Genomic DNA, 19,683 nt, shown 5'->3' with positions numbered 1-19,683 from the left:
AGAAATTAGGATCCTAAGTTGGAATGTTAACGGGCTTGGGGACAAAATTAAGCGAAGTGTTGTTTTGCAATATGTCAAGAGACTAATGCCAGACATCGTGTTGCTTCAGGAAACTCATTTGGTTGGGAACACATGCAAGGCTATGCATAGGTGGGGGTACTCGATGGTTGCACACGCGGGTTTTACGTCTAGCTCAAGGGGTGTAGGCATCATGTAAAAAAGATCATTTTCCCTGTCACTCACGTCCACCTGGACTGATGACCGGGGCAGATATGTCGGGAACACAGGTACATGGGAGGGTCAAACCATTAATTTTATGTCTATATACGCTCCGCCAGGCCTACAATCCACAACATTCACCGATCTAAGCGCTATACTACTAGCGTTGCCTGAAGGGCAGCTGGTGCTTGGCGGAGACTTTAACTCAGTACTCTCTGGCTCACTGGACAGACACCCCCCTCGCACTCTATCTCACACTTCACACTCCTTTTCCAGATTCCTAGAGGCTATGGGGCTAGTGGATGGATGGAGGACATACAACCCGGACAAAATCCAACACACCTTCCATTCCAGAGCGCACAACAGTCTCTCTCGCCTGGACTATATAATTGTTCCCGCCCCACAGGTCACGAATATCCATGAGATCCGACACGTAGCCAGGGGCATTTCTGATCACTCTCCACTATGGGTTCACATAGTTCTAGACCAAACACAAGTAGGAAGGGTTGCCCCTATCAACCCGTGGTATCTTAAAAATCCGAAAATACGCAAAGACCTAGTTAAGTCCATAGATAACTATTTTATGGAGAACGAAGATACCGTTGACTCTCCGCAGACACTGTGGTAAGCCTTCAAAACGGTTCTCCGAGGTCAGGCCCTCTCCCTGATAGCGGGGTCCAAAAAAGACAAACTCAAAGACATTTCCAACGTGGAACAAGAGGTTTATCGTCTTGAACAAGACATGGGTTCAGATATCACACCTGAAGCCCTTCATTTACTCCGTCTCCGTCAGGACGAGTATAGGGCGTTAGCTACTGACCGTGCCAAGACAATGGGGCAGGACAGGATGGGCCGTATCTACGACTGGGGGGACAAGGCCGGAAAACTAATCGCCTGGCTTGACAAAAAGGAGTATGCTAGTAGGCTCGTACCATTGCTTAAAGGTGCCGATATGTCCCCTATAACAGACCCCCCCCCCCCCCCCCCCAAGACATAGTTAACCAGTTCGCAGAGCACTTCCGCACAGTATACAGTTCGGTGGCACCATTCACCGAAGACCATTCCTCAGATCTCCTGAGAGACATCTCCCTTACCACGCTATCTGATGAGGACCGAGCATTCATGGACAGCGATATCTCCACTGACGTATTAGCACTTGCGATACGAGCTCTACATCCGGACAAGGCCCTTGGACCCAACGGCCTCCCCATAGAACTCTACAAGCTCCGACCAGATAAATTTGCCCCGTATCTAAAAGCTATGTACGAAGACAGCCTTGAACAGGGGTTACTACCTCTGGATCAGAGAATTGCAACTATTATCACAATTTATAAGGAAGGTAAAGCCAAGACCAACTGTGCCTCCTATCGCCCCATATCTCTGCTGAATGCAGAGCCCAAAATCCTCGTTAAACTACTCACCAACAGATTGATCAAAGTCATAGGGGACCTAGTACATCCTGACCAATCAGGATTTATGCCACGTAGAAACACCGCGTTAAATCTGCGCAGGGTCCACGGCGTTCTGGGTAGGGCATCTACCATACGAGAGCAGGCGATCATAGTCTCCCTTGAGGCCACCATGGCATTTGATACGGTAGAGTGGCCCTATCTATTTGCTGTACTCGCAAAATTGGGGATTGGGCCGGGATTAATCCGATGGGTGCGCCTGTTATACTGTGAACCCATGGCTCAAGTTGTTGTAAATAACAAAAAGTCAGAGGCCTTTACACTCAGCCAAGGGACTCGACAGGGATGTCCCCTGTCTCCCTTATTATTCGCACTGGCCCTGGAGCCCCTCGCACCATGGATCCGGAAAGGTTCAGTATTTTGAGGAATGTGATGGTCCCCGGACTGGAAGGACCGTATTTCTCTATACGCTGATGATGTCCTGTTATATCTCACGTCCCCCAAGAAGTCTCTGATCGCTGTTCTCAATATCTTAGCCATTTTCGGCAGATACTACGGGTTTGGTATCAATTGGCAGAAATCTCTCCTCTATGTCCTTTGGGGGAGTCCTCCTCCGTTGCCCTTAAATTGCCCAATACAGGTAGTCACGGAGGGCTTCAAATACCTGGGAATATTCGTCTCTGTTGATCACTCCCTCCGATATGCCCGTAACCTAGTCCCCCAACTGCAAAGACTCCAACGAGACATAGCGAACTGGAAGTCGCTCCCACTCTCCCTCTTGGGCAAGGCGGCCCTTTTTAAAATGATGTCCTTACCCCGCTTCTTGTATGCATTACAAAACTCGGCCGACCCTGTCCCAAACTCGTACTTTAAAGAAATAGAAGGGCTCCAGCGGGAACTCCTATGGGACGGAAAACCACGTATTGCTCTACAAAAACTCACGCTCAACTGGTATGATAGAGGGATCGGACTGCCGGATATTAAAAAATATTACTGGGCAGCGCACCTTGCAGCCATAAACCACGGTACATATGGCCGCTTTGACGACCCGGGATTCAATATGGATAGATGGCTTCTCCCCAACGGTGCTTACAGTCGAGCACTTTATTCCAAACCAGGCCGGTATCCACTTACAGGTCCCATTGGACACGCAGTTGGAATCTGGCATTCTGCTACTAAATCACTTGGTTGGAGCCATAAGCTTACTCTTGCTACGCCTTTATGGGATTCTCAGGACCTGGGAGTCCTGGGAACACAAAGGGCTTCGACAAATGGGAACTAATAGGAATATCCCATATAAAAGACCTCTGGGTCGCAGGTGACGTGAAGCCCTTCAACGTTCTCCAGCGTCAATACGAGTTGGCAGACTCGGAACATTTCCGATATCTACAAGTCCGACACGCGTTTCGATCAGTACTGCCCCGAAGCTCCTCTCCTCCAGACTCAACCCCACTAGAGGATAGATTACTCGACGGTCACTTGCCTGAAAAAGCCATCTCCCTTACTTATCGGAAGCGCATTAACAATATGGAAGACCCTCTGCACTCACTGCGCGGAAAATGGGCCAGAGATGGTATCGAGCTAGACAACGAAGACTGGCAAGTGGCAGTCTCCTCCCCCAAAACTGTTGCAATCCCAGCACGTCCCCGCTTAGTACAACTGAAGATACTGCACAGAATTTACATAACAGGTCCCCAATTATTACACATGGGAGGGCCAACGGATGGGTCGTGCAGGCGCGGATGCACCCAACTGGGCACGTACATGCACATAATATGGTACTGTGAGTCTATCCAAGAATACTGGCTGAAGATACACGAGGTGATGGGAGAGGCTCAGGGAGTTGTGCTTCGTCCGGAAGCGCGTAGATGCCTCCTTAATATCTGGAAGCCTACTGATCTCACCAATCACACTACACAATGGGTCACGCTTGGCTACATGGTTGCCAAAAGAAACATTGCTCAGCTCTGGGGGAGGCCTCACATGCACTCAAAATTGCAGACTGGAAGAAAGACCTCGATTGGTGTATGTTGAGGGAAAAGACGGTGTACATTGCCCGAGGCTGCCCCTGGAAATGGTCCAAGATTTGGGATCCCTGGAATAACTACCGTGGTAATATTTGTGTTCCACCCCATAATTTGGATTGTGATGATGCCCCTTCACCGTGATTTCCAATGAATTATCCTACTGCATCTGTATAGGTAATTGTCTACACTATAATTCCACGTCATGTCTACAGTACTGTACTTTTATGTCGAATTTTGTTAAATAAAAAGATATTTTAAAAAAAAAGAATTTGTTTAACCAGCATTTTCATTATCATGCTCTAGTCTAGTGACCAAGCAGAAGACATTGGACCTAAAAAAACTGGGGTTTTAAGCTCACCTACCCAACTTGATCAAAATGAGTGCTCCTAGGCAAATCGCTTTGTGTGGCTATGCCTCAGTTCATATTGCACTGTGCCCCTTCCATAACAAGCATTTGCAATGCAATAGGTCTCGCATTTACGCAAGTTTAAGCTATTGGCATTGTAAATAACAATGCCTTTTATTTATGTTTTAAAAACAAAACTAAAAGGCATTGTCATTTGCAATGTCAATAGCTCAAACTCACATAAATGCAAGACCTATTGCATTGCAAATGCTTGTTTATCCTTGCTTTTGTAAATAGAATATTCCACCAATTCATGCACTAACAAGAATCAGTGACAAAGCCGGTAGGCTTGGTACACTTTCTGAGTCAGGAAACGTAAAAAAGTCTGCTGCAGTGATAAAAAAAGATAGTTTTTTTCTAGCAATTAATATGGGAGTTAAAGAACTTAGCCTTGGCATTTTTAATGTACCTTTGAGATGTAAAATAGCCCTTCATGTATTATAATTAAACGCCTTGTGTGTTCTCGGGCGACCTATTGCAAGTGCTTGAGAAGGGTGTTTGTAACACTGTCCAAGGGAATCCGGCGGTGTGCACGAGGCATGCGAAGCTATGCACAAGGCACGCCAAGCTGTGCATGAGGCACGCCAGGCTGTGCTTGGCCCCGCAAGGGCAGTTTCAATAAATGAAAGGGAGTTAATGATAATAAAATACGGCGTTTGCCTTCCCAGACTTTGTCCCTTCATTGAATCCCAGAAACTTCACTAGCTCAAACTACCAGTAAACCAAAGTCTGCTCCACCAGTTCAAGGGTGCGTCAAAACTAACTTAAATTCCTGTCATGTGTATTGCTGCTGCGCATTAAGTACGCACAATGCCAACACTTAACGAGCTTGCCGAGGTAAAAGCACAAGACCCAAAAATCCAGGTTCCACTACATACACGCACAAGGGGATAGGCAAGTGGCTCAGTGCTGTGAGATGGTCTGAGCAGATTGGAAGACAAAAGAGATTCAAAGTAGAAGAACAAGAATTTTACATATATAGAACTGAGAGTTAGTGGGTGATATAATAGAGAAATCATTGATCTTTTTATAATGAAAATCGGCCTGACAATATTAAAGAAACTATTGAAGCGTGTACAGCAACCCTAAGGATGCTGGCCAGCACCAGTGCATTTAAAGACATTGATGAAATGATCAAGGATCAGATAGTGATACATAACAACTTGTACAAAGGTTCAGTAAAGACGTCTATACCACAAAGACCCTTCTCCGGACAAGGTTTTCTCCACAATTAAGAGAGTGTCCAAAGATCAGAAAAAAGAATTAAACAACTGAAGAAGCTGGAAACACAGCTGGATGGAATAAACATGATTCGCAGGGGTAAAAAACCCAGCAAGAATGCTGAATATGGAAAAACAAGAAACAATACCACATACCTCAGGTGTGGTCCAACAAACCGTTTACATCATCCAGAAATTGCACATCCATAGGAATAGAATGCAAAATTGTGGTGAAAAAAAGGGCACTAGGCCAAAACATATAGGATGTAATGCAAAAGGAAAGAGTATACAGTGAAAGAAAGACAATGATATGATGGAAGTGGAGCAAAATTTAGAGTATTTATTAAGTACTGTTCGTGGAGACTATTGAGAGGAATGATGATGAGAATGAACAAAGTGCAACATGCTCTTGAATGAAACCACAGTAACAGTCTTGGTAAATACAGGCTCAAGTATTACAATAATTTCAAAAGAAACATTTGAATATCTTTGTGAAAAGGAACCTTAAAAAAGTCTACCTTAATCATTCTTTGAGCCTGTGGTGGTCACAAAATAAAAACTGAAAGACAGGTTCCAAGTTAAACTAATGTTTGAGAGAAGGGAAGCTGTCACAAGGGTATAACATCTTTGGTTGCCTGGAATTTTAGAAACCGCAGATGCCTATTAATCCCGGCAAACCACTTTAAGTACTTAATATTCAAGGAAATGAACTTGGCACAAACGTAACAGTATAAAACAGTATTCAACTCCAAACTGGGGTATTTGTAGTACTTAAACATAAAATCATTCTGAAGAACTGACTCGAACTATCAGGCAGAGATATTCCTTTGTCAGTTCAGAAGGAGGTCAAAGAAATATTAGAAATATTATAAGAGTCTCAGTGGTTACCACATGTTGTAAATGCAAGAAAGAAAACAAGCTGTGGTAAATGCATTAGGTTTCACCTATGTGATTAATAATAAGCTGTTTGTGCATGTGAAACCTAAAAAAAAATTCAAAAAAAGATATCAGACTTGATATCCAAGTTGACTACCGGTAGTCAGTTCAGTACCGAGCAACTTAAAACCTGAAGAGAAAATGCAAAAGCAATTTTTATATTCAATTAAAAAAATAACCAGTAGATGGCAGTGTTGTCCAGTTCTTCCAATATGGGGCGAGAGTGACATGAGATCTTCACACGGGCTCATACAGGCACACTAATATAAATTGCCCAAAACAAAGTCATAAAATCGAGTTCAAGAACTTAAATCCACATAAAACGTAGAGTTAGATCAAATAAAGAGAAAATGCAAAAGCAATTTTTATATTCAATTAAAAAAATAACCAGTAGATGGCAGTGTTGTCCAGTTCTTCCAATATGGGGCGAGAGTGACATGAGATCTTCACACGGGCTCATACAGGCACACTAATATAAATTGCCCAAAACAAAGTCATAAAATCGAGTTCAAGAACTTAAATCCACATAAAACGTAGAGTTAGATCAAATAAAGATCCCTCGGTGGCGTCACGATGAAAAGTTCAGGAATGTAGCACAGCTGTTTCAATGTATGCAGCCAGGGAAAGTAGATGACCAAGGGTTTAGCGTGCGCACTATCTAGGATCAACAGGTAGTGCGCACACTAAACCCTTGTTGATCCATTTTCTTCCTTCGGAACAAAGTGAGCAGCACATCATCAAACATCATGTCATTTGAAGAGATGTCTAACTTGACGGAAATCAGAGCAGAATCTTTTGCCTTCGGAAATGACGAAGCGTCCCGAATCTACGCTCTGATATATGAGGAAGCCACCGACTTTACTGCTAGTCGTACCAAAGAACAAAACATTCAACAGCTATTATACTTATCAAAAAAGAAATCAACTAACGCCTCCACGCCAGTACCATGATCAGGTACCACAAAACACAGTGAATACCCAGAGGACTGAGGATACCATTGAAACCTTTGTTGTGTAAAAATGTGCAAAAATTCTAGGACCGATGGTTCGCAATAATAAATAAGTGTTCTTTGGATCTAATCCTATTAATCATTGAGGAACTTTCGAATATCTTGGAAGAGCTAGCTACAGAAAATTCTAACGTCAAGGCTGAACTGGATAAATCCATAACGGCAGAAGAACTAACAAAAACATTGGAAGACATTAACAACCAACTTTCCAAGCACACCCTAGAAGTCAACAAATGCAAAATTCGAAAATTCCGAAGGGATACAAATCGATTATAAAATGGGGGAAGTCTACAAATGGGCTCATATTTATGCTAAACGAAGACAAAACAAACCTTACACTCAAAATACCGACACCTCCTCTTCAGACAGTGACATAATAGGTCAACCGAAAAAGGACAGAATACCCATATCTATCACAGCTCCAAGCTCATCACCAACACCAGGACCAAGTTCAGCTATTACTGGAGTTCCTTTGTTAGAGGGAGGCCCAGATGATCAAGACGACCCAGGAGGAGTAAAAGAAAAACCCAAGGACAAAGACAAAGAATTACCACAAACCCGCACAGTGACATCGAAGAAAGACAAAAGCAAGAAGGGGACTCAACAGATAACTTCGTTATCAACATTTCTGATTATCAATTAAGTGAGATTGAACTAAAAATACTCCAAAAGGGAACTTCCTTTGTACCTACCACTGGCACCAACAATCTGGAATTAAACATAAGCTTCTTCAAGCTCATGAGAAAACTTAGACTACGACACTTTTTAGGTCTCGGCTAGCGAAGGCTGCGCTTGCGCAGTCTCGCTCGCGAGAGATAATGACTTGGGAGAAGAGGGGCTTTAACCCGCCCCTCTTCTGCCCTGTTCTCCATTGGCTGGCCTCGTAAATGCTGGCCAGCCATTGGAGAAGAGGTCCCGTCACTCCAATCATGCCCCGTCCTTTTCGGATCGGGGGCGTGTTTTTTAAAGAAAGTCTCATTCTCTCCTCCAGCCAATGGCTGGAGGAGAGAAAAGACAAACACGCCCCCGAATCCGAATCCGCCACTGCCTTTCTCCGAGGCATTTCTTCTTGACCTCGGAGAAAGGCGGTGGTGTGCTTGTCCTCTCCCCCTGTGTTTAAAATAAAATTTTAAAAAATCAGCATATTGTTTATAAATAAAATGTTTTGAAAGTATGCTTTTGTCGTTGTCCTGTCCTCGGAGCTGATTTTTTACCGTTCACTGAGATCTGCTTTGTGGGCCAGTTCTAGCGCTCAGCTGCTTGTTCTGCAGCCTTCAGGGAGCTCTGCTGGTCGGTTCAGCACCTTTCATTGAGATCTGCTTTATGCGCCGGTTCTAGCGCTCAGCTGCTGCTTCTGCAGCCTTCACGGAGCTCTGCTGGTCAGATTTTTACCGTTCACTGAGATCTGCTTTGTGGGCCAATTCTAGCGCTCGGCTGCTTGTTCTGCAGCCTTCAGGGAGCTCTGCTGGTCGGTTCAGCACCTTTCACCGAGATCTGCTTTATGCGCCGGTTCTAGCGCTCAGCTGCTGGTTCTGCAGCCTTCACGTAGCTCTGCTGGTCGGTTTCAGCACCTTTCACCGAGATCTGCTTTATGCGCCGGTTCTGTCGCTCAGCTGCTGGTTCTGCAGCCTTCACGGAGCTCTGCACCTTTCATTGGGATGTGCTCTGCGGGCAGGAGAGGTAGCGGGACTTTGTCCGGGGGAGCTTTGCCGCCATATGGCACCCGCTGCCCTGCGCGTGTTTGTGTGCCAAAGGGCTCTGAGAGGGAAGGTTACTCAGCTGTTTTGGGTAGCTGGCAGGGGGCGGGCAGGCAGCCCTGTGTGGCTGGACATCAGGGTGTGGGGTGGGCGGGTCGCACACCGAGGCCTTTGTGGATTCTGGACGGCCTAATTCAAACAACAGACCGAGTTCTTAGAAATGCAGGCCCCACAGGAGGTCGACCCTAATCCCTGCACTCGGAGAGCTCGGTCACAGCCTGTGTGTTTATCAGACTGTCCTGCCAACCTGCCCCTCCTCTCTGTTTTCTCTGCTCGGCGAAGTAAACAACCCCTCGTTCGCTTGGATGCTAACACACACACTACCACGTAGGAGTGTGAAACGTACCAGGAAGATACCTCAGTGGGTAATGCGGCTGTTGCAGAGATGTCCGTAAAACTGCAGGTTTGAATCACGGTTAGGTTGAAAACTGTGCTTAGCGCCTACTGAGGAGAGTGTTTGCGTGACTCGTGAGTCACAGGTTCCAATCCCAGCAGGCCTTTCCTCCGGCCGAGGCCAGGAGAAGCAGTGGTGTTTCTCTTCCCCTCAGCGCTCACCCGGGCACCACAGGGCTGAGCTGGGCACTGCCCTCTGGGATACGCGGGAAGGACTCAAGGCAGGCACCGAGGCCTTCACAGCCCAACTCTCCCTGAGTCCGCCGGGTCTTCCTGCTAGTGCTGTACCCCCCAGATGCTGGTGATATAGTTCCGCAGGATAAAGCGCTTGCTGGGTGCTGAGATTTGTGTAACATTCAGTGGTCTGCAGGTTTGGTCACGGAGGGGTTGAGCAAACGCTCGCCCTTGCAAGTTGTTTGAAATTATTGCCGTTAAGTTGAGTAGCAATAACTTGTTACTTATAGCTCCTCAAACCACACGCGACGACAGTAAGCACTACACAAGCGCCGTGTTATTATTCAGCGGGTCACAAATGCATCAGCTTTTGCTCTGGAATGCAGCCAATACGATATTTTTCATCAGCACATGTACACGGTATTAATTAAGCAATAACAAAAAGATTCAGGTCTGAGTGCAGGGGTTTGAGCCTGTGAGCTTCAAAATCTAAACAGACCCCGCCATTAGGTGCATTGACCCACAGAGGTATCTCCATTTGAATTTAACACGTGTCTTGTAAATTGCAGTGTTCAAAGGCTCCCGTGACAGCTACACAAACTAATTCGCTAGCTCACTGGGATGGGTCCCTCCTCCTGTACATTAAACAAGTCTCGGCAGCAAGCACATTATCCCTCCGGGCTATATTAGAAGTGTCAATAGCAATTAAACATGGATTTTCCTAACTGGTGACTTTATCATTTGTGGACAATACATGACATAGAGGGCAGGAGGGTGGCGCAGCAGAGCAGCAGGCTGGGCAGGGGGACCCGGGGCCACATGGTCGCCGGTCGTGAGCTGCCTGTCCGGGATTCCCGGTCCGGGCTCTGTCCCCGGGGTCCGCTGGAGGGTAGCCGGTGAATGCATTCCAGCGGGGGGCGCCCGGCCAGGGTCCGGGGGCTGCTGTGGGCTCCGCGGTGCCGGACACCTCTAGGACCCCGGATGCTGCAGAGCCGTGGGGCAGCACCTCCGCCGCAGTCAGGCAGGCAGCGAGCTGTCCACCTCAGCGCACTCCTGTCTCCTTCTCTCTCACCCCTCCCGTCCACTCTCTCCTGCCCACTCACTCGCTGTTCATCTCATGCTCCCTCTCCTGGAGTCTGTGCCCCCTCTCTGCTCCCACCTCTCTACTCCTCCCCCCACCCCCTTTACTTCCTCAGCTCCGTCCCCAGGGACCGGGCGCGCAACACCAATTGGACTCAAAGGGCTTCATCCCCCCCCCCGTGTGTGGCAGCCCGGGATGAGACAGCTTCCCAGTGCCCACACAGCCGCACCCGAGCACTTCACAGGTCTTTGAAAGACCATTTGCATGTTAATGAGGCCTCGCTGGTGTTTCACCCCTTCTAAGAGCCCCTGCAGCTCCACTCTGCCTATTGCTTCAAGATTCAGGCCAGCACCCCCCCCCCCCCGCGAAAAAATGTCTTAGCCCCACCCCCCTCGAAATTGGGCTCTAGTTGCGCCTCTGTGTGCAACCAGACCTCTTGCACGGTCTGGGAGACACAACCTAACACATTGTTTTTATAAGTGTTCCCCTTAACTTAATTGTTTTGTTCGGTGTTGATTTTTTTCTTCTCCCTGTCACATAATAATAAAATGCACGATACAACTGAAATGCTTGTGACAAAACATCACCAGTAAAACAGTCCGATGTTATTATTTTTAATTTCACAATATTTATTGCAAGCATATAGTGGATTGGTCAGGTAGCTGCCTGTTTTCTCTTTTTGTTTTTGTGCCGCTTGCAAAATATCCATTGCGACAGCTTGCCAAGTCCAGATACATTGGGTTTGCCAATGCTGGTTTGTAGTTACTGTGACATGCGCACAAAGCACTGCATAACAAGCATTTACAATGCAACGGTCTCGGCATTGTTAAAGTTAGAGCTATTGGCATTGCTCATGACATTATTTTTGTTTGTTTTTGTTTTTAACAATGCCGTTTCTTTAAATGTTTTAAAAACAAACACATAAACAAAAATAATGTCAAGAGCAATGCCAATAGCTCTAACTTTACCAATGCCGAGACCATTGCATTGTAAATGCTGGTTTGAAAATGTTGTCGAATCTCCAAAAGATAGAGATGAGGACCCCTTAAAAGGACTACAAATAGAGAGCACTTACATGGCACCGCTTAGCGACAAAAGTCTGGACATGTTCGAATCTCTAGTCAAACAAGACCTAGCTAAACTCAACTGCTCTAAACGGTCTAAACAAAGCAATCTCATGGCAAAAGAATTGGGCATAGTGAAAGCCATATCACAAAAATCTGACATAATGTGCTTGAAAGCTGATAAAGGGGGTGCGTTAGTTATTCTGAACGCCAGCTATTACAACGAGAAGGTAATGACACATTTACAGGACTCTGACACATATATGAAATTGGACATGAACCCTACGGAACAATTCTTGGAAATCTTGCAAACCATTGTCCACAAAGCTTTTGACAAAGGGATGATCAATGACAAAGTTAAAAAGTATTTAATACAATCCAACCCAAGAAGTCCAGTGTTATTCATGGTACCCAAAATACACAAACACCCAATCAGACCACCATGCCGTCCCATAGTAACCACACAAGGAAGCTTACATGAACCAGTGGGGAAATGTTTGGATCGCCACCTGCAACCATGTGTTATGGCCATGAGAACATTTATAAAAGACACCACCGACTTTCTTCAAAAATTGAATCAAATTGCTATCACAGAAAATTAGGAAATCTTACTGTGCACAGTGGATGTTAATTCACTGTACACATCCATCCCTCACCAGCTAGGAATAGAGGCAGTTGAGCAAGCGTTACTAAATGTGAATTATGATGAAAGCTTGAAGATTTTTCTGATGGAACTCATGGAATTCACTCTACTACACAGTTATTTCAAATGGCAAGATGACTGGTTTCAACAAAAGACCGGCACTTCCATGGGAAATTGTGCCGCCCCAGCGTATGCTAATATTTTTATGATCCGCTTCGAGGAAGACAACATCTTAACCGTACAACCATGGGCTACCCACACAAAGTTGTTTTTAAGATTTATAGACGATATCTTTATCCTATGGAAAGTCCCAGCAACGATCCTCACTGAACAGCTGCATAAACTAAACCAAATAGACAAACGCATACAATTCACCTTTGAGATACAGGAACAATCCATCACATTTTTAGATGTAAAAATAACCAGGACAACCACAGGCTTTGAAACCAACCTATACCATAAGAAAAGTGACAGAAACAACACCCTTCATTTTCAAAGCTTTCATCCAAAACCTCTTATACAACATTTGCCATACACACAGTTGCTAAGAGTAAAAAGAATCGTCTCCAATCCTGAAAAAGCCAAAGACCAAATTGATAAGATGATACACAGATTTAAAACACGTGGATATCCTGGATATCATCCCCATATCTTATGCGGATGACACTCAACTTATTTTCCCATTTGATAAATTCTCACTGACTGCTCAAACCTGTTTCTCCCAAGGTATGCTGGCCATCTCGGAGTGGATGAGTAGCAATTTCCTGCAGCTGAATGCCAGCAAAACAGAGATCATCCTCTATGGAGAAGCCTCCATCATGTGGTCACCAACTTGGTGGCCTACTGAGTTTGGGGCCCGTCCCGTCGCCTAAGCTCACAGTAAAAAATCTTGGCGTTCGCTTCGATCAGGCTATGTCCATGAAGGACCATGTTTCTTACACCGTCAGTGCATACTTCTTCACTCTGCGCCTTCTGAAGAAAGCTCTTCCCTATCTCTCGGACTCTTTTCGCAGGACACTTGTCCAGGCCCTGGTATTAAATAAACTGGACTATTGCAATGCACTAATGGTCGCTGCTAATGAATCTGCCTTTAACCATCTGCAAGTGGTGCAAAACACCGCAGCACGACTGGTCACCAAAGCTTCAGGCAGATCTGCCTCTATCCCGCTGCTTCGGCAACTGCATTGGTTACCAGTGAGGAAACGAGTCAAGTTTAAACTTTGTTGCCTGACTCACAAAGCATTGTGGGGCCCCGGCCCTTTCTTATCTAACTGAAAGGCTCCATCAGTACATCCCCAATCGCGACCTGAGGTCTGGCTCTAAATCGCTGTTACTCATTCCGAGGATTAAGAGAGCACGATTGGGAGGTAGATCTTTCTCCTACCAAGCTCCATTGGTATGGAATCAACTGCCCCTCCCGCTCAGACAGTGCTCCGACTATCTTGGGTTCAGAAAGTTACTAAAGACCACCCTTTTCTCGGAATGATACTGCCGCATCACCCCCGCACAGTTCTACCAGCGCTGAGAGTCCCCTTCGGGGGTGATTCATGCGCTTTATAAACTATATAACATAACAGGTACTACAACAAGCCAAAGACCGCTGCACGCTCAAGACAAGAGAAGAGTTACTTAGTATCCAACTAAAACAAAACACCAAAGAGCAACTCACAGTTGTTTCGAAATATTCTCTCAAAGTTGCGTCAACAAAAGTTTCATCCAAATTAGACAAATCAAAAAGTTTCTGCAAAATAGACAAATTAGAATGAAAATTGCAGGATTGTTTATTCAGAGTGGGGGGAAAAAATAGAAGAACTTTCTAGTGAGGATAATAGTGCAATGCTTGGTGACGACATAATAGTACTGGATTAACAAAGTAGCATTCATTTAAACCAATCACTTTTCAAATACTCAGGATAAATCAAATAAGATACTTCTGATAAACACATATTTCGCTGTATATTAATAAAGAAGTGTGCATAGGAGATAGCAGTATATTTATGTAACTTAAACAATAACACGTTCAGTGAATGAAAGGCTCTTCCGTTTGAGCCTAGAAAAATGGCCTGAAAAATAGCAACATACATTAATACAATTATATTAATTCAGTAACAATACCACAAACAAGGCTTCTAATATGTTGATTTTCAGAAAAAGAAAAGCACACATTGTCGAATGCTTGTTCACATAAAATAAAAGTGCACTTTCTTCCTGCAAATGTGAATGATGTCAATGCAAGCTGTTTGATTCAATGGCAGGCTAACTTAAACATATCTAAATTAAGCATTATGTTCGAATTATCAAAAACGCTTTCACACCACTGACGCCTGCCAAATTGCTAGATGGCCCTTGGAAGAAAGGATGTATTGTTATTTTGGGCAGATGAATAACTTGCCATTGACAAGTGGCAGACCACATCAATGGTTGAATTATTACAGTAAGTGAGCAGAAATTAAATGTGTATCAAATCCCATAACCAAGTAAATGCTGGGTTTTCTAAAACATGTATTTTCATGGGAGAGGTTCCCGGGTCAATAGGATAGTGTCAATGGAGTCCAATTCCTAGCCCAAAAAGCGTCCATGTTTCTATTTTCAGTGGTATCTCGCACACAAAAATGTCTCTTCACCATCTTGAAAGCAATGGTCAGGTCAATGGTATCAACGGGTTTCCCAATGAGAATTCCGATTAAAGAAATGCAATGAAGAGACTAGGCATCGAACTAGGTGATCGGGTGAGAATCAAGCGCACTAAACATAAAACCCACAAGGACAGATATAGTCAATAATTTTAGGTGGTGAAAGTCAATGGATCCGCCCATCTGTTAGCAAATAGGCAATGGTGAATGACTTGCGTGTTGTTAGCGATGCGAGAGCAAGCTTCATGTGTACGCCTATCCCCAATGAATAAGGAGACACAAGTAATGGGTCTGTCTAAGTGTTCTCCGGAGGACGCTCCTAAACCCCCTTGGTTTGCGCTTATCTCAACAATGATGGCTAGTTGGTGTTATGGAAAGTGTGGGCTACGAACGAAGCGGTGTCCTTCAAGGAATTACTAAAATGCTGTGTAAATGAACTAAATTCTCTTTTTTGTAAGGGAGAAGATGTGATATTCATAATAGGTACGTTGAAAGCATGTGTCATTATTATTTACCTTGTTCTTTTCCTTTCCCTGTTCCATTTCTTTCCTTATGTGTGAGTACACGTTGCCTCGCCACAGGCTGTCACAACATTATTCCTCGTGCTGTATTTAGAACGTGATGACTTGGTGATCGTTAACGCAACTTGGCTCCCGATGTTTCTTAGAAAATAAATCTACTTGCTGTTCTCACGTCGATTCTTAGTTACTACACTCAGCCAGATCATCACAAACTTCAAGTCACATGTCCCGATTACTTCACTGGAGTGGTGCAATTGCAAAGCCTCCACTAGTCCAACCCTAAAGTGACCACCAGTTAGCTACTTACAGGGACCGTCCGTGCACTACTTAAATGCAATTACAACACAATTCAGCCTGATGGCTGTCCCAGTGTTGATATTTTTAAAGGACGTAATTGCTTCATAATATTAACACTTCCGGGTTACGTATGAACCAATCACAAGAGTAAATACTATTCTCGGAGTCGTCTAGGAGTGGAAAGTATAAATATAAATATGTAACAGGACCTCGGATTGACGCGTTGGGTCATCCTAGCCAATCCTAATGCGCCAAGCAAATTCTCAAGCGGTGATTGGTTATGGAGCCTTCTCACGTGCTCTCCGGTGTCGTCATCTTACAGCGATCCAATTATGCTGCTCGTTTGGAGCTGGTTGGGCTTTGCTTGCTTGCCTGAGTTGTATATTTGATATGGGTTTATCGCCTGCGTCGGGCTGGTAGTTGCACATGCTTCGTAGGCTGTTGCTGTCTACTATTCTGTACGACGAAGGGTCGATGGAGGATAGTCTTTAGCAGGTCTCACATATGAGAGTGAGCTGTGGTTGGACTCGGTTTCGCGCAGTTCTTATTGCATAGATCTTCAACCTTTTTGCTCTGAACCCCCAAAACTAAATATTTTGAAGTCGCCCCTCGTCTAAAACTGTATTACAAGAATTGGAAGATAAGGCGGTTCCGGGCTGAGTGCAGGAGGCCGAGCTTGTGAGATCTTTTCAGGGGTACTTATTCTTTGATTCATAATTCACACTAATTGGCAGACATAACAATTTAAATGCATCAAACAACAAGCATTTGCAATTCTATCGGTCTCGTATTGGTGAGTTATAGCTATTGGCGTTGTAATTGAGTACGTTTGTGACTTGTGTGGTTTTAAAGCATTTAACATTGCTGGAGAAGCTAAACAAGACCCCGAAATGTTCGCAGAAAATAGGCTATAAGTGCTCAAAACGTGGAAAGAATTAATAACAAGCATTTACAATGCAATGGTCTCGGCATTGTTAAAGTTAGAGCTATTGGCATTGCTCATGACATTATTTTTGTTTATGTTTTTGTTGTTGAAACATTTAAAAGAAACTGCATTGTTATTTACCATGTCAATAGCTTAATCACTCTCAAATGCGAGACCTATTGCATTTGCGCCCACACACAGAGCCACACACACAAACCCACCCACACACAGCCACACACACAAACCCACCCACACACAGAGCCACACACACAGAGCCACACACACAGAGAGCCACACACACACACACACAGAGAGCCACACACACACACACAGAGAGTGCCACACATACACACAGAGAGAGCCACACACACACAGAGCCACACACACACACACACACAGAGCCACACACACACATAGATCTAGACACATACACATTGATCTTGGGAGCCAAAGCAGAAGTGGCACCCACTTCACCTCCTGTTCAAATGTTAACTGGTCTCTTTGTTGCTTATGGCTGTACTTGCGTGTTAAACTGGTACTAATGGTGTAAAACCTTCGTTCATGCAGTATTAATATGTAAAAATGACAAACTAATTGAGCAATACCATCACAACATGCACCACATTATGATGCATAATGTGCCTTGCTGTGCCCCATAATTTAGTCAATCCTGCAACATAATTGGCTCCTTTCCTGTTGCATAATTCAAATGGCTTTTATTTATGCTTTGGTTTTTTAAACTTTAATAAAACGCATTGTCATTTACAATGTTAATAGCTCAAATTCGGGTAAAAGCGAGACCTATTGCATTGCAAATGCTTGTTAGAACAGCCGGTAGGACCCGGCCCACTTAAATAGTATTCCCTGTTTTGTTTCCTGTCCTTTGATTGGGACATTTCTCATGGTTGAGGACGAGGGGCGTAGAGGTAACGAGTTGCTCTCTCCTTCATCAGTCCTGTGGGATGCTCGTTCCTCTGTCGCTACTCTTGCTGGTACCGTAGGTGTATATCACATTGGCTGTTTATAACCAGAGCACTGACAAAATCAATAGGTGTTGCTTAAAAGCGTGAAAATGGATCTGCCGATGCCATTGTTAAAAAAAAGCTAACGACAGAATGTGCTCTAAAAAGCTGTATAGAAACACCAGTGACTTAATCCTATGCTCGTCTCACACGAAGAGTTCAGAAAAATGGATTATAACTTGTATCTACTACAAAATATTATTTTAAATAAAAAAACACTGAAAATACGCCACTATTCGGAGTAGTTTAGCATAGTTGCGTCTCACCCTCATCCCCTAGGATTTTATTTGGGCTCCGCTCCTGACGATAAACTGTAAACATACTCTGGGTAGTAACTCATTTCCTCTGCTGGCGGGCAAGATACCAAACATTTTTCTCCCGTAAACCGCCTACACTGGGGATTAGTACTAGTATTTCAAAATCAATAGGGCACACGCACACAAAGCGGACCATGAATTAGAGGGCGTTTTGGTTGACAGTGGTTGAGTGAGCAGGTCCCGAACCTTTGGAAGTGAACACCTGGGAGCCGCATGTGTCACTGCGTGGTTAATCGCTACGGGGCGTGAGTGGCGTTACATAGCTAACTCGGCTCGCGCCAGTAACAACAGTGGTGTTTCTAAATCCTGCTGATCCCTACTAAATAAAAGTATCTTATAGGATATCGCTCCCTTTCGTTACGCTGGGAAGGTGCAGTTACCATGCTTCGGAGGTAGCCGAGTTTCTCCTTCCCCCCCTTCGTCCTGCGTCTCCAGCTGGGGAGATCAGCAGCAGAGATCTCGGTCAGAGAATTGGACGACACTGCGGAAGTAAGCACGGGCCCTTCTTGCAGCAGCCATGACTGTCCCTCTGACCGATGGCCCGCGGAGGAGGAGTGTACTTCTCTACATGCACCGAATAACAGTGACGGACGCAGGCAGTGACACTAAAAAGGGACTAAGATAGCTCTCGCCAGTGTAGTGTAAACCTGTCCGCCATGATGTGGCGGTACTGGTGCTTGTCTTAAGTGACCGTAAAAAACCGCTTATGAAATTAGTTCCGTTGGAGTTTTTAAAGTACTTCATCGCAAAAGAATTAGCGTAAATAGGTAAAAATATTTGGAGGTTTATTTACAAGCCCTTTGCGCAGCTGGTGAGTCACTTAATCCCATGTTAAAAGTGACGCACTGGTGACGCAAGGGGCTTGTAGATATGCCCCTAAATTGATGGGTTGATCCTCCATAAATTAAACTGCGACTATTTAGTTTTGCGAAAATGAGTTGTTTAGTTGATGCGGCGCTCTTCAAAAGCACCAAAATCCAGATTCCAAAATTGCTACAGTGTTTATGCAAAAAAGAGACTAGGTTTAGTGGCCTATATGATTCGTGACATGAAATACGATAATGAATACTTCTAAATACTTCGGAAAATTCCGCTTACCAAATGTGACACTGTCACGCCTGTTTTACAAACATTCCTTTGCCCTTGAAGTTTCACATTTAAACATCATCGGTACGGGCTAGGAATTCACATCATGCAAAGTGGTAATGTTTACAACAAGGCGTCCGTCAATGGGTGGCACCGAGGATCAGAGGCCCACCGCCTTTCTCCGAGGCAGAGCAGAAATGCCTCGGAGAAAGGCAGCGTCCTTTTCGGATTCGGGGGCGTGTTTTGCTGTTGTCTCCTCCCTGAGACTTCTCGCAAAAAACACGCCCCCGATCCGAAAAGGACGGGGCCTAATCGGAGTGACTGACCTCTTCTCCAGTGGCTGGCCAGCATTTACGAGGCCAGCCAATGGAGAACGGGAGAAGAGGGGCGGGTTCAAGCCCCTCTTCTCCAAGTCATTAAATCTCGGAGCGAGACTGCGCAAGCGCAGCCGAGACCTAAAAAGAAACCGAGAAACAGCATCAAATTTTTCACAGACCTGAATGAGGAAATATTTAACCTTATAAAGAGATGGACCAATGCCGAT

The 19,683-nt window shown here is 44.8% G+C and overlaps 1 protein-coding gene across 1 annotated transcript in view; it reads right to left on the bottom strand.

The window, feature by feature from the left end:
• Positions 1-15,938, bottom strand: part of DDX41 (DEAD-box helicase 41) — a 138,852-nt gene extending 122,914 nt beyond the window's left edge. The window contains exon 1 of the mRNA XM_085618327.1: positions 15,487-15,938. Coding sequence (XP_085474453.1) covers positions 15,487-15,513 — 27 coding nt within the window. The 5' untranslated portion in view covers positions 15,514-15,938. The remainder of the gene's footprint in view (positions 1-15,486) is intronic.
• Between the last annotated feature and the right edge of the window lie 3,745 nt (positions 15,939-19,683).

Source organism: Triturus cristatus, chromosome 7, assembly GCF_964204655.1.
Source record: "Triturus cristatus chromosome 7, aTriCri1.1, whole genome shotgun sequence".
NCBI lineage: Eukaryota > Metazoa > Chordata > Amphibia > Caudata > Salamandridae > Triturus > Triturus cristatus.
Note: the sequence above shows the minus strand (reverse complement) of the source record. Positions and strands in the feature narration are given on the sequence as shown.